Source organism: Dendropsophus ebraccatus, chromosome 8 (assembly GCF_027789765.1).
Source record: "Dendropsophus ebraccatus isolate aDenEbr1 chromosome 8, aDenEbr1.pat, whole genome shotgun sequence".
NCBI lineage: Eukaryota > Metazoa > Chordata > Amphibia > Anura > Hylidae > Dendropsophus > Dendropsophus ebraccatus.
In genome coordinates this window covers 85,222,093-85,246,937 of record NC_091461.1, presented here as the reverse complement: position 1 = coordinate 85,246,937, position 24,845 = coordinate 85,222,093, and the positions used below count along the sequence as shown (strand labels likewise).

Genomic DNA, 24,845 nt, shown 5'->3' with positions numbered 1-24,845 from the left:
ACATAACCCCACCCAAACTGAAGACAAGAGAGGGGCTGTCTCTGGAAGAAAGTGGCCATTTTTGTGTAGCGCTGGATAACCCCTTTAACAATAAAGGATGCAGCTCCAACACGGACCCGTAACACAAATGGGTATGTTTATGGGGCCATAGAAATAAATGGGTCCGCATCTGTCTGCATTTGTGGGTGTGAAAATTACCCTAGATCCATGATTTTGAGGTAGAAGCTACCTCAAAATCAGAGTCAATTCCACCTGAAATGACTTAACATAAACTTGCCCTTAAAGGAAGGTTACAACATATGCCACAGTTTCTTCATTTTTCTCATTCTTTTCCTTCTTGTGATTTACAGGTTTGCATCTGCAGCAGTAGCAATCTGTGAAGGAGCTTTCTTTTTGCACTTATTCCTCACACGTTGTTTTAGGTAAACTTTAGTGTCTGTGTTGTCCGTGTGCTTTCTAGTGACATGATAGAGTGCTGCACATGTATCTGATTATCCATATGCACACTTATTGCTGCCAACAAAGTGGTAATGTCTTTGAGAAAAAAAATCAATGTTAGGAAACAAATAGAATTTAATATGTCTGATGTATGTTCTTTATGCAAAGCCAAATGACTACACCAATCTGCACCAAATTTGGCACATAGGTAAATCCAGCCATTTGGAAGGTTTTCTCAGCTCAATAGGATCTACTATTCTCAAGATATTTGCAAAAATCCTGAGTCTGTTACCATGACAGCAGTGACTGATGCATCACCCCATTGTGTCAGTTGTTGCTTTCAAACAGGCAGTTATTTTAAAGGGAAGAAAGAGTCCATATCAGAGATCACAGTGTATAATGTGGACATACCACCACTGGCAAGACATTCTGTGCATAACAACCAAGCCTTTTTTTTCTCACTATGAACAGACTGTACCTACCAAATGTGAGCATTCACATAAACTGGAACCCTTTCAGACCAGTTAAGCTACTCTTGTAGCAAAATGTATGGCACAAATAGTGATTTTCTATAGGTTTCTGTAAAAACACAGAGGTGGTATATACTCTCTGAATTTTCTTGCTGAGAATTGTCAGGGTGGTGGTTACCATTTCACAGCTGTCAATTGAACATGAACCCAAATGCTCTCTCTGTTGGAAACTGAGAGGTGGCAGCCACCCTGTTGAAAGTCTACGCTCTCATTAGCACATTGGGGAAATTGGGAAAAAAATGCAGAAATGACTTCCGTGGATGATAACAGGTCCTTTATTAAACAATGCTCATTGGTCATGGAACTAAAATTGTTTAGATACAAGGAATTAGCATGCTTTTTTTCAGAAACCGCACCACACATGTTCATGGTCTGTCTTAGGAAATAGTTCTTGTACAGTTCCCGGGGGAGGGGGGGGTAGATCCTTTTTTTTCTAATCCTGAACTCTATACTTTCCGAGCGCCAGAAATGAATATTTTGTCTATATTTAGATGATTTTTCCCTTGCTGATTTCTCTTTTGGACAGGAGGTAAAAGTCATTCTTCCAAAAATATGTATTTCTCCCCAGCCATTAATATATCTTCCAGGGATGGGGGAAAACATATTTTTAGCTGAAACTTAGAGAGAGACTTTTGCTATTGTTAGTTTCAAAGTGAGCCTGCTCGGGAAACCAATAATACGACCACTAGACTGACATTGCTCTTCTGATAACCACGGACATTACATATAATATTGTATTCAGATATCTTGTTTTCTCTCTTTAAGATGTCAAAAGGAGCCACGTCTATATGTGTACTTAGGGAAAACAGCTCGTATGGGAGGATTTCAGAAGTTTGTGGGCTATGGACTCCTCTCTGTGGCATGTTTCCTTCACCCAGTCCTAGTGTGGCATGTCACTATTCCAGGTACAGTAATGTCATTGACTTAACCCTTTGAGGACCAGGCCCAAAATGACCCAGTGGACCGCGCAAATTTTGATCTTAGTGTTTTCGTTTTCCCCTCCCCCCCTTCTAAGAGCTCTAGCACTTTCAGTTTTCTATCTACAAGCCATGTAAGTGCTTGTTTTTTACAGGAATAGTTGTACTGTGTAATGGCGTCATTCACTTTACCATAACATGTATGATGGAATTCCAAATATATTATTTATGAAGACATAAATAGGTGAAATCGTAAAATAGAATGCAATATGGTAACGTTTGGGGGGTTCCTGTGTCTACGTAATGCACTATATGGTAACAGCGACATGACACTATTATTCTATAGGTCAGTCCGAACACAACCATATGCAGGTTACACAGATTCTCTAATGTTATATATATTTTTTTTTATGAAATCCTTTTTTTTGGCAATTAAATATTAATAAAATGGGCCTATTGTGACGCTTATAACGGTTTTATTTTTTCACCTACGGGGCTGTATGGGGTGTCATTTTTTCCGCCATGATCTCTAGTTTTTATTAATACCATATTTGTGAAGATCGGACGTTTTGATAACTTTTTATTATTTTTTTTCAATATATAATGTAACATAAAATCGGTAATCTGCGCACTTTTTTCCCTCTTTTCGTGTACGCCGTTCACCGATCACAATGACGCTTGTTATATTTTAATAGATCGGACAATAACGCACGCTACGGTATATTATATGTTTATCTATTTATTTATTTTTATATGTTTTATTTATATAATAGGATAGGGGGGGTTATTTCAACTTTTATTGGGGGAGGGGTTTTGGGCTAGTGTAATAGTGTTTTGAACTTTTTTTTTTTTACACATTTGAAGTCCCTTTGGGGGACTTTTACATACAGTACTTTGATTTGTACACTGATCATTGCTATGCCATAGGCATAGCATTGATCAGTGTTATCGGCGCTCTGCTCATTGAGCCTGCCTGTGCAGGCTCAGTGTAGCAGATCACCGATCGGACCGCACGGAGGCAGGTGAGAGACCTTCGGCGGTCCGTTTCAACGATCGGGACCCCCGCAGTCACACAGCGATCGCGGCGTTTAAGGGGTTAATGACACGTGGCAGCGCGATCGCTGCAGCGTGACATTACCGGTGAGGTCCCGGCTGTTCACTGCAGCCGGCCCCCACCTTCTATGAAGCGCACCTCCGGAGGGCGCTTCATAGCGGGAGAAACACCCAGGACGTAGAGTTACGTCCAGGGTCGTCTGGGGACAGACTTCCATGACGTAACTCTACGTCCTGGGTCGTCTAGGGGTTAAGTGTAAGTGCACACTAAGAAATTCACACAGATAACTTGCTGCAGATTCCGACGCTCTTCCATTTATTGGGTGGACGGCGGAATCTACCACAGGATCGAGTCTATGGGACGGGGGGAGAGTGAAGCTAAAGCACGCAGGGAAGAACGGCAGAATCCGTGGCAAGTTATCCATGAGATTTCCTTAGTGTGCACGTACCCTAGTGTTGTAAATACTAAGCTAACCAGTAGCACTCACCAGTCTTCAGGCAATACGTATCTTTATTCAGGGTGACATCAAACAGGTTGGTGTGGGGCAGGGGGAGACAGATCCAGCAGATGCCGTGCCCTCAGCCTACAGCCGTTTCGCGTGTAAACTTCCCGCTTTCTGGACTTATATCTGCAAACCTGTCTGAGCACCACATATAGGCAAGACGATCGGGTTTGAACAATCCTGTTACCCGAGATACCAAGAGTGACACTTCCTACACTTAAAACACATTTGTAAACACATTCCTCACCACTGAATGCCGACATCTCTTTGAAGCTTGTGTGTTGTAAATACTAAGCAGCTGTAATAAATAAATGCTTTCCAACAAATAGATCAGCACCAAATAATAATGAAGTAATAATTACGTCAGTTTAAGATACATAAACGAGAACCATCAACCACAAAAATATTAACCGCAATGTTTTAGAACTCCCTGCATTGTAATTTTGGGGAACATCACAAAAAAGCATTAAAAAATAAAAAGTTATGGTTTTCTGAATGTGCAAAAAGGAAAAATTTCCTGCTGTCCTTAGTGCCAGAAGTAGGCTCAGTCATTAAGGGGTTAAACTAAGTGAAAGAAAATAAACCACTTAAATAGCATAACTACTAAACCTTCCAAAGGTTGATAGAGATGAGCGAACCTCGAGCATGCTCAAGTCCATCTGAACCCGATCGTTCGCCATTTGATTAGCGGTGGCTGCTGAAGTTGGATAAAGCTCTAAGGGTGTCTGGAAAAAATGGATACAGCCAATGACTATATCCATGTTTTCCACATAGCCTTAGGGCTTTATCCAACTTCAGCAGCCACCGCTAATCAAATGCCGAAAGTTCGGGTTTAGATGGACTCGAGCATACTCGAGGTTTGCTCATTTCTAGACGTTGATGAAAATGTTCTTGCAAAAGCACATTCAGGGGATGCAGATGAGCTTTAGTCACACATTTTTCTCAATATAACTTTTTTATTTCTTCACTTTCTTTGGGAACATCTGGGTTTACTTTTTCTTTGCTGGGGCTTCCCTCAAGAGCCAAATGTGCATGTGATCAGTAATATGCCAAGGGCAAACCATCAAAGAGCGCTGGCACAAGATTCAATTAATCTGCAAGATGCCTTTGGTGGATAGAATAAATTAATTCAAAGCTTTAAATATAAGTATGTGTGATTAATATCAGCATGTAATAACTGATATGCTGTAGTTATTAGTATACAGCCATTATTCTCATGTGTGCTTTGAATATACAGTCAATTATTCAGATACATTTTTGCAACTGTGTGAAAGGAGTAGTCAACGTTGTAGCACATCCAGGCGGTTACCAAATCACTTAAAGGGGTCCTCTCATCAGAGATCGTCATCAGCTCTGCTGCAGAGGTTGTGTATTAATACATTACCATTACAGGGGTACTCCGGTATAAGATAATTATATTTAAATAAAACTATCATCCCAAGACACAAACTAAAATTGTGTTGTCACAAATTGTGATGTTTTTTTCTCCTGCATAAAAGTATTATATATGATAGCACAATCGTATCTTGTGAAAGACGTGTAAAGTGCATGCTCCTAACACTTAAAACTAACTTGTCCCCTATCGACAACATAGGGGACAAGTAAGAAATTGTGGGAGGGTCTGACCACCACCGATCAGCCTCTTCATGCTCCAGATCAGCCTCTGTCTCCTTTGGTTTGAAAACAGCCATGGGTCGGCACGTGACCCTTTGCTCTATTTGTTCTCAATGGAGCCACCAGAAAGAGCCGAGTGCTGTACCTGGCTCTCTCCAGCAGCTCTATAGAGAATGAATAGAGCCAAGGGTCACATGCTGACCCGCAGCTGTAGTCAAACCAAAGGAGCCAGAGGCTGATCAGGAGATCGCAGGTGAGCATAGAGGTTAGACCCCCAGCAATCTTACTTGTCTCCTATCCTTAGTTTTAAGTGGGAAAACCCCTTTAAGATGTACATTACACTAACAGTAATGCATATTGATCATCATCTTCCATTTTCTTTACACATCCACAGGAACCATGTTGGTTGTTACTGGCATTGCCTATCTTGTGTTGAGTAAGCAAAAGAAGAATAAAGATAAACAATGTATTTCCCAGGCGGAATACTACACAGACCCATCAACCACTGCTGTAGCCCTAACAAGGGCTGGAGACACAGAGCAAACATATACATTCACTGGGAATCTTAAAGAAAAAAGAGAATCTCTCCTTATGCACATGAGAAGCATTCTAAAGGTTAAAAAGGATCAACCTCTATCCAAGAGCCAAAGCCCTGACAAATTTTATAAGGATGTATCTATGGACACATCTCCAAAGAAAAAGCAGGTGCACTTTGAAGAGAAAGTCATCAAAATCATCCCTATGGAGGAGGGAATTCTAGATGATCAGGACAGTGAGGTGGAGGATACCACCTCGGATACAGCTCCTATAATAGTTACAGAGCCCAAACAGGCATCCAGTACACTACCTATGACTCCTGGCATCTTCTAAGGATGCATCATACAATTTACAAATGTAAATTCTGGGATTCTAAAAAGGACTGTGAATCTCCAGTGACCAAAGAAACCATGTGAAAATTGCCACCAGATGAAGTAGTGTATGTACTTCTATTTTTAATGTAGAATACTCAAAGAAAGTGATACAGTATTCCTGTAATGTAATCAACTATATATATTTTTTATATAATTCTATGTGAAATTTCCAGATGTCAAATAGAAAAAAAAGAGTTTAAACATAAATTTTATAAAGTGTGAGTGTGTTTCATGGAAAAGAGCATCTGCATTCAAAAAAAATAAATTGAAACAATTTAAAGTTGGTGAGTCTTAGACTTCTTTGTTTTTAAAGATTTGTCTATTTCTTCCTTCTTTTCTTCCTAGTGTGTGATCATGCATTTAGAAAAAGCCTAGCAATGCCCCCCCCCCCCATTTAAAACACATGAATATTCAACAGAAATAAGTGTTTATCTATTTGAGGTGGGGGGGGGGGGCAGGAGAGCATTTAGCTTTTTGCTGGCAGTATCCAAACCCCATTTAATAGAGAAAACATATAAAGGGAACCAATCACATGAAAATTCACTATAACGCTAAGGAAATGTGCTGGTACATGACACAGCACACTTCCTAAACATTTATCTGAAGCCCCCGTCCCTGCCCAATGTTTTAAGAAAATGTACATTAATGAAATCAAGCGCTGTATATAAATCACCCTGAGGTAGTCATCTGGGCGTCTTCCCATTTTTAAGTAGTCACGGTCCCTTGGGTGTTCCAGCGCTGTAATCACGCCCCCCTAGGCATGATTGAAATTGCTGTCATGTCATTACATCACATTGGGGGCGGGCGGCGCTCCAACATCTTCCTCATGACAGACCTAGGCAGTACAGCATGGATAGGAGGCTGCTGTACTGCGCATGGCTGGCCATAAATAATGATCATGCAAATTTTTTACGTCCTTAGGCTATGTTCACACTACGTAAGTTTCCGGCCGTAGCGCGTTCCGTGAATAAGCGGCCGGAGACTTACGTAGTTTGCGTATAATGTAAAGTATACGATCTATGGCTGCACAGTTCACACTACGTACGAACTTACGCCCGGAGCGTACGCGGCCCCGTAAAAAATGAACCAGACCATTGTTTGCGGACGAAAATGCTGTAACTTATGCCCGTAGCGTTACATGCGGTCCCGTACGTAGTGGTGATTTCTTCATTTTTGCAGCTTTTTGTGCCGATCCAAAAGGTTCTGTGGGGTGTCTGGGGCTAGGCGAAGCTTGCCAAGTAAAAGACCGCTGTCAGATCGCTACGTAGGGCGCTCGGGAAGCGTAAGTAGACTACGGGCGTAAGTTCGCGGTCCGTACGTAGCAGGCCGCAAGTAGCGTAAATCTCCGGCCGGAGTTTACCGCGTATATGTCCGGCCGGACATATACGCAGTGTGAACATAGCCTTAGGCTGGGTTCACACTACTTATATTTCAGTCAGTATTGTGGTCCTCATATTGCAACCAAAACCAGGCGTGGATTGAAAACACAGAAAGGATCTGTTCACACAATGTTGAAATTGAGTGGATGGCCGCCATTTAATGGCAAATATTTGCTGTTATTTTAGAACAACGGCTGTTATATTGAAATAATGGCAGTTATTTACTGTTATATGGCGGCCATCCACTCAATTTCAACATTGTTTGAACAGAGCTTTTCTGTGTTTTTAATCCACTCCTGGTTTAGGGTTCCAAAATGAGGACCACAATACTGACTGAAATATACGTAGTGTGAACCCAGCCTCAATTATCAAAAAACTGACTTTTGGATGGCCGGTAAAGGGCCAAAGAAAATACAGTGTGTAAACATAGCCTAAGGCTACAGGATTTTAGGGCCCTATTCCACGGGACGATTATCGTTCAGATTATCGTTAAATCGTTTGAATCTAAACGATAATCGTTCGTTTGAATAGCAGTTAACGATTAACGACCGATTGAGAAATCAATGACCGTTTAATAAGACCTGGACCTATTTTAATTGTTGCTCGTTCGCAAATCGTTCGCATTGAATAAGATGTCGTTCGGTCGTTCGCAGTAGCGACGAACGCAATAGCGACGACAAGACGACCGCAAGAACGATCATAGGTAACGATTATCGTTCAATGTAAATGGGTTTGTTTGGATCGTTTTTTGTTAATGATTATGCGAACGACAATCGCCCCGTGGAATAGGGCCTTTAGAGCGAAATTACATCCGTCTTTTAAAAAAGGAACATTATTTGCAGCCGTCATTATAAAAATAAGGATGCCTTTTTCTGTTAAATGATGGCCTGTTCCCATGGTGGGAACATAGCAATATGGCAGATTATCTTCTGCTTACATATGGAGCAAAAGCACAGGACAAAATAAATGAATGACTGTCATCAGATACAGTCATAATTGTTCGTCCTGGCTTAAAATTATTTAATGTCTGTGTTCAGCTTAAGAGATATCTTTGATCTGCGGCTACTCCACAATGGCAGAGGACATCTGTGAAAGCTAATCCACAGAATGAATGTGGCGATCCCTACATCAGCCAGATGTTCGCTTTAATTTCCGATATTGCACTATGAAAGTGATGGCTGGGACATCATTGGTTACATAAATGTCCCTAAATGTTTGTGGGAAATAACGTTTCAGACATCTGTGGCTTATTTTTCGCTCATTAAGTTGTTTTCTGTGTGAAATCTGTTTCATGTACTACTTTATCAGACTGGTTCATAGAATTCTAGAGCTGCACTAACATTTCTATGCTCATTGATTTGCCCAATGTAGCTTTAGCCATGAGAGTATTCCAGGAAAATCGCCATAACATCCGTTGTTTTAATATTCATAAATATGGATACAATTGTCCTAGGATTCTTGGGGATAAAACCTAAGGACAATATGATTAACTTGGATCAGCACTTGGAACATCAACCGGCACCTACAAAACATATGGGAACGTGGAACCTAGAACTAATATAGAGCAGCAGTAATGACAGGCAAGACTGAAATATGACCCGTATAGTGGGCCAAAATAGCAAATGTGCATTGTACTATAAGACAACCAGAACTTGATTAAAATAAATGTAGGTTTAGGGATTTGCTTTACTATAGACATTGAGGGAAAAACTGTTGTTGAGTTCAGTAACCCAATGCACTAAACTGAAATGAATTACTGGCCACCAAAGATGGGATGATGTATTTCATTGTGTCAAAGGTTTCTTTATAAATGGAAACAGGATGAAGAAACTTGGCACTGGAATGAGAAGAGGGAAGGCAGACATAGACGAAAGAGTTGTATGTGACCAATTATCATAACTGATTCCATTTACTTTATTACGTGTGTCTGGCACTGTGACGGCTCACTTAACATCAGCCAGCCATGAAACAGTCACAAGATTTAATACTGGTTAATGGGTTGAACTTTACAATTAATCATTTATAGTAAAATGTTGTTATGTAAATGTCTGTGCTCCGAGATACTAGTTTTCCGCACAACACCAAGCTAGGGTATTTGCTTTATGGCATGCTGTTATTAATAGCAGACTAAAAGGTGTCACGGAAAGAGATCAGGACAACTTGCTGTTGTTATAAGGTCATTAATGAGCAGCATGTGTTTGAACTAAATGAGAGAAGTCTGAAGGTCAAAGGGTTATCTCTGGAATTGCTGCAACACTCTAGGGGCTAAAGACTGGACAGAATTGCTTTTCACTTTATCAGAGTTGGCTAGAAAGTTCTGATGAGGAAGTCTGAAGGTGGCCATACGCCTTAAGGCCCTAATACACAAAACGATAACCGGACTTATATTTGGCTGATAATCGTCCTGTGTAATAGAAGACAATGATCAGCCAACATGAACGATGTCGGCTGATCGTTGTCTGTCATTGTCTTTTAACATGTTGAAAGGCAAACAATTAAAGACCCTATGACACGGAATGATTATCGGGCGTACTCCGCCGATATTGGCCGTTACCGCTGATAATTGTCCTGTGTAATAGAAAACAACAGTCAGCCGACGTTGTTCATGTTGAAAGACAAACGACATAGCAACGATCTGCTGCCGTCGTCCTGTGGAACAAGAGCTGCGGCAGCAGACCGCTGCTATATGCTATGGGTTGCCCGGACAATCAAGCGATCACACGGGCAGCCCCCCCCCCCACACACCTTTTAGCGGCCTACCCGGCGTACATTAGCGGCAGCAGAGAGTGGGGAACGACAAGCTCGTTTGCTCCTCAATATCGCCCTGTGTAATAGGGGCTTAAGATAACAACGATCTGCTGCCATGGCCCCGCGAAACAGGAGCGGCGGCAGCAGACCGCTGCAATCCTCCATAGGCTGGCCAGACAATCTAGCGATCACCCAGGCAGCCCTGCCGCAGCTCCTCGCGGTCCCCCGGCTCCTTGCACTGACAGCACTCGTTTGTACCTCTGCATCGCCCCATGTAATAAGGGCTTTAAAGTTAAAGGCCCTATTACACCTTATTATGTCCTTATTCGTCGGATTATTGTCCGTCGCCAATAATCGCTTGGTGTAATAGCTCCTTTTAAAAGGTAACAGTAAGCTAACATGCACAATGATCCTTGTCTTTCAATATGTTAAAATATTTTTGAATGATAACGGTTGTCTGCTGGCCATCGCCCATTTCCTATGGGCTCCCCGGACGATCTAAGGATCATCCGGGAAGCCCCTCCCTCAACTTCCCGCGGCCCCCCACACTGACCTGCTCTCTTTGGGCGTGTATAATAGCACCGGCACCAAGAAGGGAACAAGGATCAAGCGAGCACTGATCTGATAGGTCGGCTCTCACTTGCTCCTCACTATCGGCCCGTGTAATAGGGGCTTTAGAGTCCTTTGCATGGGTTGAATGTTTGTCCCATATAATTTGTTCATTCATTGGCTGATCTTTTGCTGCATTTACACAAAACGATTATCGTTTGAATTTGAATTGAATTTGAGTTTGACTTGAATGATAATCGTACTTGTAAACGCAGCGAAGAACATGTTCTTAAATCTTTGTTCGTCATTCGTGAAAAATTCGCAGATCATTCCGTGTAAACAGTCGTTCACCGATTTAACCTATGTGCGAGATATGCTTAAGCGATCGCAAAAAGATTTTTCCGTACGATATATCGTTCCGTCTAAACGCTGATCGTTATAAAAAAAATTGTTACTTCGAAATCGTTAATCGTACGATCGGGCGAATTATCGCTTCGTGTAAACGCAGCATTTTATGTAGCAATAAAAATATGCTTTGTCAGCAGCACAGAGTCCCTATAAATATTCCAGTTTATGCATTTATAACATGGATAGAATAGAAACATGTTGTCTTGGCCTTTTTTTCTACAAATCCCAACTAATCCCAAACCTGAAAACAATGTATCGTAGTTGAAGGACGCTCACAATAAACTTATCTTGGGGGTACTCAAAGAATGTCAATGTAAACGCATTCTACAGCAGAGTCAATGAGGGGTTTGGGGAATATGCTGCCTCTCTTTTTCAGTTTCTTTAAAATTAAGCAAAGATGTATTGTGGTTAAAATGTAGTATAAGCCAATTTTTGCAGCTGTAATCTATTCCATAAGAAACCATAATTATCCCCATACTTCATCCAATATAAACTATGTGCAGCAATTAAACCTGAGATTATAGCATTCCAAATAGCAATAAAAGTGTTGTGCCAGATATCATCTATTATTCACATTATTGAACATGTACACAACTAAATAAAGAGGTCACACCTGGAGACTTCATTGTGTGACATTATTCACCAGCTGCTTTGTGCAAGATGTCTTATGCTGATTCAAGATCTGAAAATGGATTTGTCATTATGGAATTATAGCATTTATTCTGCATTTCCATAAGCTTTTACTAGTATAATATCCCTATTAACCTTTATGGTCACCAGTGCAGATTCTCCTAAAATAACCTGCTTTTCCAGAAAAGTCAAGTTTTCCCAATTTAGTTGCAGTTTCCTGGAAGTAATGACCAGCGAATTACACCTAGCATTAGTTTATGTATGTAGGCGGCAGGCCTCCACATTACCGCTAAACTGTACAGGGACACCACCACCAAAGTTGCCAACATTTGAAAAGTTTTCCCAAACACACTTTGTTTTCTTTGTTTGTTGTTTTTTTTTTTTGGGGGGGGGGTCTGGTCACCTGTTTTCTTTTTGTTGTTTTGTTTTGCTTTCAGAATTCTCCCTATATTGTTCTCATTGTATGGACCTTACAGTAAGAACAATACAGAGGGAGAATATTACACAGTATCAGACCTCCGGCAGATTACAGACCCCAGTATCAGACGCCCCAGAATATTACACGCCCAAGTATCAGGCCCCCAGCTTATTACTGACTCAGTATCATGCCCTGGGATAGTAATTAGGCCCCCTTTAAACTCCCATGTAGTAGTTAGGTCCTGCTGTCCCCCTCCCCTACTGGTGGTTAGACCCTCCTCCCCAGGAGGCATCCCCTTAAAGTAAACTCCCTGGCAATTACCTCCCCTAATATGTAATGTAGTTAGGACTCAACTGTAGACATCCCACTGTAAGCCCCCTCCCATCATGTTAGGCATCTCCCCTGTTAGGTAATCTCCCACCCCCACCACCATCTCCTGACCATGTAGGCACCTCTCAGTGTGTAATTTAAAAAAAGAAACAAGCCATACTCACTTGCCTGCAGCCTCCTCCTCCTACTGATCTCCCTGCTCTGCATGAGTGACATCACTCATGCGCCGTGAGCCAGGAGGAGAGAGTAGCCTCGTTTTGCCAGAGGCTAAATGCTGCCTACAGCAACAGAAGGTACTGTCAGAGAGGGAAGCCAATGGCTCCTTCCTCTGTCAGCACACTACTTTATTTAACTATAAGCAGTCAAGCACTCATTAGGAGTGCTTATAGTTACACATATGAGGGGCATGGCTTCCCAGTACATATCCAGGAAGCTATATGTACAGTGTAATGAAGCCCCCTGCACTGTTTGCAAATGTGTAACTGACACCTATGAACTGCGTAGCGTTGGTGCCCAGGGACGGCCACTCTAGGCGTGATTCTCAGGAGCCTCCTGCACATTACCGAGGGGTCATCCCTGAGCACCCAGAGAAGCAGGATTACAGCCAACTCAAGGGTGCAATTGGTGACTAGTTCAGCACTAAAGAACACCCACATGACAAGTTGAAGGTAATTTGAAGGACATTTACAAGCTTTGTTTTCAGGGGTATGTGAAAAGCTCAAAGGTGTCAGTTACATTTTTGAAAACAGTGCAAGGGGCTTCATTATGCCGTACATATAGCTTCCTGGCTATTTTTGGAGTGATTGGTTACCTTTCACTGGAGCTCTACAAGTTTAACTATATTAATAGAAAAATGCAATGTGCATAAACCAAAGAACGCAAAATAAAAACACAACACATTGTAATCAGGTGTCAAAGGGTTCTCATTTTATTTAAACTTACATGACACTGAAAATGACAGACCCCCGACTCACAGAGATTCACCCTCCAGCACTCAGGCGAGGAAAAAACCCCTGTGGGGGAAACCTCGGGGGAGCCATGGCTGGAGAGTTGCCCCTCCCCTGGGCTTAGAGGGTAATACCATACTATAAATATAATAAACTGGATGAGAGAGATATCCGGCTGCAATATCTGTCACCTTATTGATGGCTAGGCGGCTGTATCTCTTCTCTCTCACAGATCCAGGTCCACTTCTCAAGAAGGTGGAGACTTGATAAAGGAGTAGTCTAAAGCAGACCACCCCTTTTCCCCTGCTAGAACCTCCAAATTACATCAAGGGTAGGGGGCAGTAAAGTAATCAAGCTCAAGGTCCTCTGGTGCATCCAAGATGGCACTGATCAGGGCGCGGTGCATTGCTTTATGGAACCTTCTTTATGACATCAGCGCTTGTTATCACAGTGCATGGTTGCCATGGTTACTGCAGGTAAACACATCTGAAGCATTAACCCATTAATGACTGGCAATGCGCTTTACTGCAGAGGTCACTTAACACACTAAGAACCCTAAATAATACTGGTAAAATAAAAGCTGAACTGTGATTGGTTGCCATGCACAATTTAGACAGTCTAACCTGCCCATAGCAACCAATCAAAGCTGATCTTTCATTTTATAAGAGCTTGTTAAAATATAAAAGATAAGCTATGATTGGTTGCTAAAGGCTAATCAGACTGTGTTTTGTCTCTGGCAGGTTGATAAAGCTGTTTCATTGCTGTAAAGTTTATGATGGTGATGATGACTGAAAACACATGACATCAAGCTTCCCCATAATGTTTTGCAGTCTGCCCTTCCTCCATACCTCCCAACTTTTTGGAGGGACACTTTCAAATCAACAGTTGACGGAAATCTATAATTTACTTCTGATAAAAAAAAAAAAACAACAATTGTCTAGTACTTATCAGCTGCTGTATGTCCTGCAGAAAGTGGTGTACTCTTTCCAGTCTTACACAGTGATCTCTGCTGCCACCTCTGTTCACGTTAGGAACTGTCCAGAGTAGGGTCCTGACATGGACAGAGATGGCAGCATAGAGCATTGTTTCAAACTGAAAAGAATACACCACTTCTTGCAGTGCATACAGCAGCTGATAAGTACTGGGAGACAAGCGTTTTTAATAGAAGTAAATTACAAATCTATATAACTTTCTGACACCAGTTGATTGAAAAGAAATCCAGCTGGAGTAACTCTTTTAGCTTTAAAGCGACTCTGTACCCACAATCTGACCCCCCAAACCCCTTGTACCTTCGGATAGCTGCTTTTAATCCAAGATCTGTCCTGGGGTCTGTTTGGCAGGTGATGCAGTTATTGTCATAAAAAATTACTTTCAAAATTGCAACCCCGTGCCCTACGGGCGTATCTGTGCCCTAACTTTGCACCACCCCTCCGTCCCTCCTCCCCACCCTCTTAGGAATGCTCCAGGCAGATTGCCTATTATTTACCACCTGTGTTACCACAGCACATGGGCTGGATCATTAAGACACATGTGCAATGTTCAAACAGAAGTAAATGTTCCAGTGGCATTCCTAATGATGAAGAGGGCAGGGAGGAGGGACGGAGGGGTGGTGCAAAGTTAGGGCACAGATACGCCCGTAGGGCACGGGGCTACAATTTTAAAAGTAATTTTTTATGACAATAACTGCATCCCCTGCTGAATGGACCGCAGGACAGATCTTGGATTAAAAGCAGTTATCCGAAGGTACAAGTGGTTTGGGGGGGTCAGATTGTGGGTACAGAGTCGCTTTAAAGTAGTTCTCTACAAATACAATAAAAAATGTAAAGAGCAGCAAATTTTATAAAATATATATTAGAAAAAAAATCTTCTCAACAATTACAAACCGAAATATGTGCTGAAAAATGTATGCAATGTCTACAATACATGCCACAGTTCACACTGTGTATTTTTATATACATTATTATAGCTGAAATGTCACATATTCCAAGCGTATTGCTGAGGAGTTGTTTTGGATCTGTGAAAATGTTTGGGTTCAGCAACACTATTCGAACCCAAGCACTCTTCTTTAATGATATCCAATAGTCACCGGCCTCCTGCAGCTCCTCCAGCTGCAACGTCACATACTCGGCTGATGGATTGCTCGCTCGCTCAGCCAATCACTGACTGGGATGGACACTGCTGTAGTCATTGACTGGCTGAGCAGGCAATCCATCAGCCGAGTATGTGACATTGCAGCTTAACCCTTAGAGGACCGGGCGGGCCAATTTAAATTTTAGCGTTTTCGTTTTTTCCTCCTTGTGCTTAAAAGGCCATAGCACATTTTTTTACCTAGAAATCCCACATGAGCCCTTATTTTTGCGCCACTAATTGTACTTTGCAATCACAGGCTGAATTTTTTCGGAAAGTACACTGCAAAACCAGAAAAAAATTCAAAGTGTGGTGAAATTGAAAAAAAAAAACGCATTTGTTTTATTTGGGGGTTTTTGTTTTTATGCCCTTCACCCTGGGGTAAAACTGACTTGTTATATATGTCCGGCAAGTCGTTATGATTACAACGATATGTAACATGTATAACTTCCATTGTATCTGATGGCCTGTAAAAAATTCAAACCATTGTTAACAAATATATGTTCCTAAAAATAGCTCCGTTCCCAGGCTTATAGCGCTTTTATCCTTTGGTCTATGGGGCTGTGTGAGGTGTCATTTTTTGCGCCATGAAGTGTTCTTCCTATCGGAAACCTTGATTGTGCATATGCGACTTTTTGATCGACTTTTAGACCGCGGCGGCTCAGAGTGCGGCCGCCATGCGGCCCCGCTCTGAACACATGGAGGCGGCCCTGGACGTACGGATATGGCCAGGGTCGCCTAGAGGTAAGGAGCTGGGACCGTAACATACGCGGAACCAAGTCAAAAATCACTGAAAATTATTTCCAGCGGCTGTGGAAGAGAGAGCGGCACAGGGGCACGAGGACTGGTGAGTATAGTTTCCTTATTATCTTCCCGCACCCCCCTGCCTGCCAGTCATTTGTTAGTTTCACAAGACTTTTCCTTTAAAGGCAATCTGTCATCTGTAATGCGTGTTCCCAACTGCTGACCCTGTTAGATGCTGTTAGGTCAAGAAGACACATGGTACCTTAAAGTGTCACTGTCGTGAATTTTTTTTTGCAGAAATCAATAGTCCAGGCGATTTTAAGAAGCTTTGTAATTGGGTTTATTATCCGAAAAATGCATTTTTATCATGAAAAAGCAGTTTGAAGCTCTCCCCCCTGTCTTCATTGTTCTCCTATGGAGAGAGCTAAAGAAAAGACCAAAACAGGACAACAAAGAGTTAATCTACAAATATCTCACCCGTTATCTGTTCTGACCATCACCAGTGACCTGTCTGAGCTTGGATTACAGCTGTCACCCAGCTCCGTGCCTGTAATCCTCTGTTATCTGCTTTCTGCTGCCGGCTAACTCCCTCCTTCCTCCTCCCCCCTCCCCTCTCCCTAGAACAGACAGGGGACGTCTCCTGCAACAAGTCACAATTTTCAGATTTTTCAGAGTGGATGAAAAAGAGGAAGGAGGGGGGGACCTGGGAAAAGGCTTTTTACATGCAGATAATGGCAGATTTGGCTAATAAACCCAATTACAAAGTTTCTTAAAATCGCCTGGACTATTGATTTCTGCAAAAAAAAAAAATACGACAGTGACTCTTTAAGAGGTTAAGAAAATTAAGTGGCACATTATGCTGTTTGCATAGAGTGACTGACAAGTTAATAGCAGTGAGCTAGCATCACTGGTGACATACACAGCTCTGTGCAAAGTCGCTATAGAAATGTGAAAGGTTTGGTACTTGTTATATCTGGTATATGTAGGGTGGGCTCCTAGTATTAAATTCCCTGGTGGCCCCTAGGTACCCCAGTCCTTTATAAGACCCACATGACCAAAATTAGCAGGATATGTCTGTGCTCACATGTCTGGAACCTATGTCTTCCCCATTCTGTGAGAGCAGCAATGGTAAGTGTAATACCATATCCATACTTGTGTCGTTTGGGGGCAGCCTTCCCCGCCGGTGGTGCTGGCTGGGTTTTGGTGGGGCTTTTTGGGTCTGGTCCTGTGACATTGGGGTTGCAGGGCCGTTCCATGGCCTCCCTTCCTTGCATGTGCACGCTTTGCGGGGTTGGCGGTCGCTGACCGACACGGTGTGGCGTTAGCGTAGGGACCCATGTGGACCAGAGGACCTGCGCGGTGGTACACGGGGCAATATGGCTTGATCAATTCATATACAGACACTCTGGTGTTGATTTTTAATATAGGCCTAGCGGCATTAGTATCAGCCATAGATGGGATGTGCAGCCGTTCCACTCTCTCCAGTTCGTGATAGAAATGTGAAAGGTTTGGTACTTGTTATATCTGGTATATGTAGGGTGGGCTCCTAGTATTAAATTCCCTGGTGGCCCCTAGGTACCCCAGTCTGTCTATTGTTAATTGAATGCTAAGTGGGTCACAATGCCTCCACCTTGCCATGCCCCCTGCCCACCCATCAGGCAAATAAGGAGTACATCTAAAAATAATCTCAGGTTTCTGCACAGACCGAGTGGTTTATGTAAAAATCTTTGATTATTTTCCCATTTATACAAGTCAAAGGCTTTATAAATCTGGGCCTTAGTTTGTTTATTCTTTTTAAGTCCCATTGTAAAAGACTGGATTTGCTTAATAATCTTAATTTCTTCGACATATTCAGTTGTTGAGATAACAGTTACTTATTGTTTTACTGCTTAAAGAATTGTGAAGTCAAAAGGGTGCAGATACTTTGTGCTGTCACATTGATATAATTGTGTTGTTGGTAAAATAATTGCTGCACTACATAATGACCCTTTGTAATAAAATATATGGCATAGGTATCTAATTAAAATCCTTAATTAATAAGTGACCCATGAATAACAGACAGCCCACTGTCCCCTTCCCTTAGAAGCCTAGTCAAAAGCTATCAGACAAACGACAGCACATAAACTTGATTTATTGAAGAAGGAAAAACGTATAATGGTGCTTAGATATTATTTTACAATTGTGTGCACAATTTTAACTATGAGGAATTAATTTGTGCATATACAGTATAGGCACGGATTCACACTCAGCATTTTGCAGTTTTAGCAGTGTTTTTATAATTATATTTGTTGTTATTTATTTTTATTTCTGTTTCTCCAAATATAGGTCAACAACAGGTCTATTGTCAACTGGTCCTGAATTGATCGCAAGCCGTTACTTTACTGCTACATTTATAAGGTTTAAAGCCATACAGTAGTGTCTACCCAGGTTGCATGCACCCAGGTCTGTTCCCTTGCCACCTGTTCACCTGGACATTAAATTTTTAGGGTATGGGGTTTGCCGTAGAATCCTGTTTTCTGTGTTTGACACCGGCTTGTTTCTTTGACTTTATTTTTGCATGCTTCCAATTTTTACCTAGTTTGACAATTAGAAACTTGTGCTGCCTGCCTTGACCTGTTTTCTAGTTTCCAACCATGCAAGCACCCTGCTTGCCCAAGGCTACACATGCTACCCACACAAGAACATTATGTTACTGCATAAGCACCACTCTATGGCACTTTTGAACAATTTGCAGTGAGAGTTTTTAATGTAAGTGACTGCTAATCAAGCAGGGGAAGGCAGTTATAAATGGTGAAATAAGCAGTGGTTACAGGTACATGGACTGAACTTTGCTGAGTTACTGTGCTCAAGAAGCATGTCCCCTAGACCATGAGGACCAGTGCAGTTCCAGTCCTCATGGCCCACCAACAGGTTAAGTTTTGAGGATATCCCATACAAAGAACACCTGTGATAATACCTGATGCATAACTAGATGTGCATTTCCCGGAGAAAATGCATAGTGCTTGAAAAGAGCGCTCCAGTGACTTCAAAAGCGGCCTTTAAAAAGAAACTTTAACCCCTAAATGACACATGACATTTTTTTTCTTCATTGGTCTGTCAATGATGTTACTGACCCTTTAAGAGCATCTTTGGTGCTCGACCTTTAGGGGTAACTTAGTTACCGGTCTTTTAGGAGCGATTTTGTTTCCAGCCCATTGAAAGCAAAAGCCCTTAAGGCTATGTTCACACAACGTGAGAGACCGGCCGTTCCGTGACCCCGGCCGGGTCACGGAACGGCCGGTCTCTGCACAGATCACCCCAGCCGGTACTGCAGTACTGGCTGGATGATCTTTTGGCCGCAGGGTTCTCCCCATAGGCCGCTTGCTTCATTGTGTGAACTGACAGGATTTTCTACGGCCGCACTTTATTGAATTGCGGACGCAGAAAACTGACATGTCATTTATTTGCGGCCCCGTACAGGAGCACGGCCGGAGCGTATACGATATGTATATGCTCCAGACGGGATCCCACATAAGGTAAGGCTATGTCCACACCGCAGAAAGTACGGCCGTTGTTGCCGATAGCAACAATGGACGCACTTTTACGTAGTGTGAACATAGCCTTAAGATTGAATTCAGCACTGGCCCTTTAAAAGAGAATTCGGTATCGGCCCTCTAAGAGGGATTTTTGTGCCAGCCCTTTTAGAGAAAAATTGATACCGACCCTTTACTGGCCCTTTAAAGGAGAATTCAATACCAGCCCCATAGTACATTCAGTACCAGCCTTTTAAGAGTGAATTCACTACTGGTCCTTTAAGAGTAGTGATACTTGCCCTTTAAAAGTGAGTTCGGTACCATCCTTTTAAGAGCCACTTTGGTACCATCCATTTAAGAACGACTTTGATACTGTCCCTTTTAGAGCCACTTTGGTAACGTCTCTTTAAAAGTGACTTTGGTACTGTCCCTTTGAAAGTGAATTCGGTACAGTCCCTTTAAGAGTCAATTTTGGTAAAGAATGGTAAGGACCTGCCATCTTCTATTGTCCATTGGGTCACATGTGACTGCGTGGATGTTGTCAGGACCTGTGAGTTTCTATTGGCTGCTACATTTCAGCTATTTGCATGTGTGCTGTGATTGGCTGGTTAGTGCTGTGGGATGGTAAACAGCAATCTTTGAATGTGCTCCTAGTTTCTTCAGGTCTTTGACCAGGTAGGTCCTTCCATATAGTTCTGGGCTGATTACAGACCTTTTTTAGAATCATCCTTCCTTGTTTTTGTTTTGTTTTTTTGTTTTATTCAGGTAACAATTCATATAATAAATTAATATAATAATAATAATAAAAAAATTATATTAATAAATAATATTAATAAATCATATAATGTGATTTTCTGGAATTTTTTCCAACTGTCTCTCACAGTTGAAGTGTACCTACAATAAAAAAAATACACTGTAGGAGGGAAAACTTGCAAAATCAGCCTTATATCAAATACTTATTTCCACTGTATACAGATAAAAAAAAATATTCTTTTTATAAATAAAGGTATTATAACTTTATTAAAGCAATGTATTAAACATACATTTTTGCAACCCCTTAATAAAATTAGCAAATGACTTTAAAACCTCTAAGGCTGCTTTCAGTAGAGATACTAAAGAGAAACAGCAGGTGGCGCTATACTAACATTATTACTGTAATGTGGTAACTGATGATATGAGAATTATTTAAAAAAAATGTAAATACATTAAAAAAAATCATAAGGTGGTTGTTTGACCATAAAAAAGTTTAATTGTATGCTCGCTTCCCCCTTGTTCCCCGCTCACTGCCTGTGCTATAATATGCACAGACAACAAGCAGGGAGAAGCGGGAGGGGCCGCCTGAATGATCCTTAGAATATTGGCCCATAGAAACCAGTGGTGGTCTGCTGCTACTGCTCCTATTACACGGCACACAGCACATAGCTATCAACATGTTAAACTTTCATAGTTTTTTTTTTTCCTGCTATTTGGAATGTCTTTTTCAGCCACTGTTTACTTCTGGGCGGTTTTTTTAAGCTGTGTTTTAAAAATATTTTAACATTTTTAGACTTTTTTGAGGCAATTTTCTATCCATGTCCCATAAATGTTCCAAAATAAGTGGCAAAACATTTTTTTTTTTGCGCTGAATGGCAACATCTAAAAAAGGGTGGTATTACATGGTCCGATTTTTCAACAATTAACAATAAATATCTCAAACGACCACTATGACAAATGATTTTAAATCATTCACTCTATTACACAGGAAGATGATCGTTACTTACGGTCGTTCTTACGCTCGTCCTTTCCTGGCTGATAGACCAGGGAACGACCGAATAACATGTTAATTTCCCAAACGATGTTCGAATGATTTGTGAACGATAAACGATGAAAATAGTTCCAGATTGTATCAAATGATCTGATCAGCGATTTCTCGTTGGTCGTTTAATCGTTGCCTGCCAGAACACGAAAGGATTATTGTTTAAATCCAAACGATCTAAAGATTTCTCAAGGCTGTATTCACACGTCCACAAATTTTGCGAGCCTACAAATACCTGTCCTGGATGGTTTCCCTGCCTGGAATGATGTATCAATATCATGCCTGGAGTCGGGAAACTGTTTGAATCTCTTTAGCACTGTAATGACAGAATGAATGTGTGAATGAAGCCTTAGAGTACAGACCCCCATTCTCCATATCAGTAGGGGTCGCAGTGATCAGATATATATTGCCTAATCTGTGTGCTTGAAACCAAAGAACTTGTGTGTTCAGGCTTGAATGTATAGACTTATTGCAGGTACGTGCATCAGGCCTCTTGTATCATTGTATCATTATTACTATGTAGCCACTACCTTTACAAATGATTTATGTTATTTTCAAACCTTTCAAGCAAAAGAAAAAGAAACATAAATAACGTGCAATGTTGACAAACACCAGAAAATGAGTAAAAGCAATTAATCTATTTTAGATAGAAAGCAATCACTTAGGATAATCAATCACAATAAGGCTTAAAGGGCACATTTAAACCAGCGGGCTGTGTTTGATGTAAGTACCTTGGGGACAAAGGAAAGGGGTGTTATGATGGCTTCTTTCTCCAGTTAATTTATTTTAATTTTAAGAAAAATGAAGTGTCAGTCACAGCTCAGATAACAACATAAGGACGCTCCTACGCAGTCATCCCTGTCAGTTATATTAAACACATGTAGCTGAGACAGGAAATGTAATAATCATGCAAATCACTATTTCTGCACTCCTCCATTATTTATTGCTTGGGGATAATTTTCACCGAACTACATTAATATTATTAAATTGCTTATATTATTTTCTAGAAATAAAAAAAGGCATTTTTCCTATATGTATATGTGCATGGTAACCAGATTCCTTGCACCAGGTTACTGTTATACAGTTATTTTATTTATGTCCTGCTTTATAATAAATGATTTATACACATCTATTTATGCTTTGTGTCTCCATAGAACCTGGTTAACTCAAAAGAAATGAAATAGTTGACTGCTGCAGAGGAGGCAGGGTGGTAACTCCGGGAGGGCTAGAGATGGGCCTCCTGGTCAGAGATGTGGCTGGCAGGACATGTCCTGTGTCGTCATCATCATCATCATCATTATATCAGACACAGCAGTGGGTGTCAGCAGGGCTGTATTTACCACTAGGCACCCGTGGTCCGGTGCCTAGGGCAGCACCTTGCAGGGGGGCAAGCCCAGTGAGCAGGGGGAAGAAAACATGGTATGGCTCTGTTAAATGTGAGGCCTGGAGCTACTGTATTACCTAGAAATCTACCAGTCCTGTGGTGAGAATTCCTTCAGACAATATGCAGACTGCTCTAATCATTGATTCAATGTGGAGATTCATTTATGTTTTAAGCAGTTTAAAAAAACATGAAAAACGTGATTCGGACAATGTTTCATATGGCCAAAACGCCCCCATTTCTTCCTCAGTAGTCATGGGCTGTTATCAGGATTATTGGCCATACGCCTAATGGTTACCGCATGAGGGTCTGGTTTCAGCTGCATGTGGTGACGTATAGTAAATGCGGGAACGTGGCCTAAGACTGATCAGATATCAATATGATGTTCAGAAACTAGAAAATCATTATGCTAATTGGTGAGTGAAGATGAGGCGTCTTAAAGTTCAGTGCCTAGGGCAGCAGCAGCTGGATGTCAGCCTCCTCCCCTAGCTATGTCTATATAGTCTATGTGCCACCATGTATGCCTCAACACCACCAACTCCTCATCCTCTGTTTTAAGGCTTTCTCTAAACACAAATTATTCATCAATATTTTGCCAGTAGTTTTTCTTGCTTTTGACACCAGAAAAAAACGCTATTATGCACATAAACATGCCATTTTTTTCCGGTAGTTTTACCTCCCTATAGAAGTCTATGGGGGAAAAAACGTGAATGTTTACGTGATAAAATGCCCAATGCATAGCTAGAGCTGGACGTTTATGGCCTAAATCAACATCACAATTAATTGAACATGTAACCTTTTATAAGCCAGGTTCATATTTTTATGCCACACCCATTATGTCACATTTATTTACAGTTGTGCTTTATGAGATCTTCTGTTTTATGTTTAAAGCTCCTATGCAGACCTATATGTCCCCACGTTTACAGACCACAAACCAGCCCTGTGTTATATTCTTCTATCTGCACGCATCATCTCATGTCTGTAGGCTATGGAGAACATAGAGCAAAGGACTGGAGTAACAGGATCAGACTACACAGGCCTACAAAAGTATCCTAGACCCAACCCGACCCCGGGACACTTCCAATCAATTATTACAACTACAACCCCAACCCCTTGGGGCCCCTCCTAAAGCCCCAACCCATTGGCTATTTCCACTCTGTTGTGTAGAGGTTACAATCACCACTTGTGCTATAAAGAATGACAGTGTTCAGTGACTATAGCACAGGTATAATATATCACAAAGAAGCTATACATACAAGATATCACACTGCAGCACATACATTACCCATCACACAAACATATATCCAGGCCAGCACTCATCTTACTTAGACAAGTGCCAGGGGTTACAGCACCTCTAGGGTACCACTACTGGTGGGTTATAATGTGGGTGGTTCTGGCAGCGGACCAGGGCCTGAGACTCCTGGGGACCATGGACTAAAGGGGGACTACACAGAGGGCCATCTACTAAAGTGGGAATACACAGGGGGCCATCTACTAAAGGGGGACTACACAGGGAGCCATCTACAAAAGTGGGAATACACAGGGGGCCATCTACTAATGGGGGACTAAACAGGGGGCTATCTACTAAAGGAGGACTATACAGGGGGCGATCTTCTAAACAGAGATTACACAGGGGGCCATCTACTGACTACCTACTAGGGATACTACCTACTGGGGGGCTACTGGGGGATTACATAGTGAGGGATGCCAGCTGAATGGGGGATACTACCTAATGGGGAGCACGCAGTAGTATTACCTCTACAAGATACTAGCTACTGGTGTGTGTGTGTGTGTGTGTGGGGGGGGGGGGGTAACTACCAGGAGTGATTACCTACAGAGTGATGCTTACATGGGGGATATTATCTGCACAGAGATGTCTAACTGCTATATGGGGACACATATAGGCCTAAG

The 24,845-nt window shown here is 41.7% G+C and overlaps 1 protein-coding gene and 1 long non-coding RNA gene across 5 annotated transcripts in view; one reads left to right on the top strand and one right to left on the bottom strand.

Moving 5' to 3' along the window:
• TMEM72 (transmembrane protein 72) overlaps positions 1–6,206 on the top strand; it is a 39,317-nt gene extending 33,111 nt beyond the window's left edge. The window contains exons 3-5 of the mRNA XM_069980822.1: positions 351–422; positions 1,734–1,873; positions 5,450–6,206. Coding sequence (XP_069836923.1) covers positions 351–422; positions 1,734–1,873; positions 5,450–5,925 — 688 coding nt within the window. The 3' untranslated portion in view covers positions 5,926–6,206. The remainder of the gene's footprint in view (positions 1–350; positions 423–1,733; positions 1,874–5,449) is intronic.
• Positions 6,207–13,333: 7,127 nt separating this feature from the next.
• Positions 13,334–24,845, bottom strand: part of LOC138799524 (uncharacterized) — an 85,669-nt gene continuing 74,157 nt past the window's right edge. For 3 of the 4 annotated variants that reach the window (XR_011364273.1, XR_011364272.1, XR_011364271.1), the window contains exons 2-4: positions 21,789–21,869; positions 21,519–21,689; positions 13,334–13,845 (exon numbers count right to left, since the gene is read on the bottom strand). This is a non-coding gene — a long non-coding RNA (uncharacterized lncRNA). The remainder of the gene's footprint in view (positions 13,846–21,518; positions 21,690–21,788; positions 21,870–24,845) is intronic. The other variant, XR_011364274.1, reaches the window with a different exon arrangement.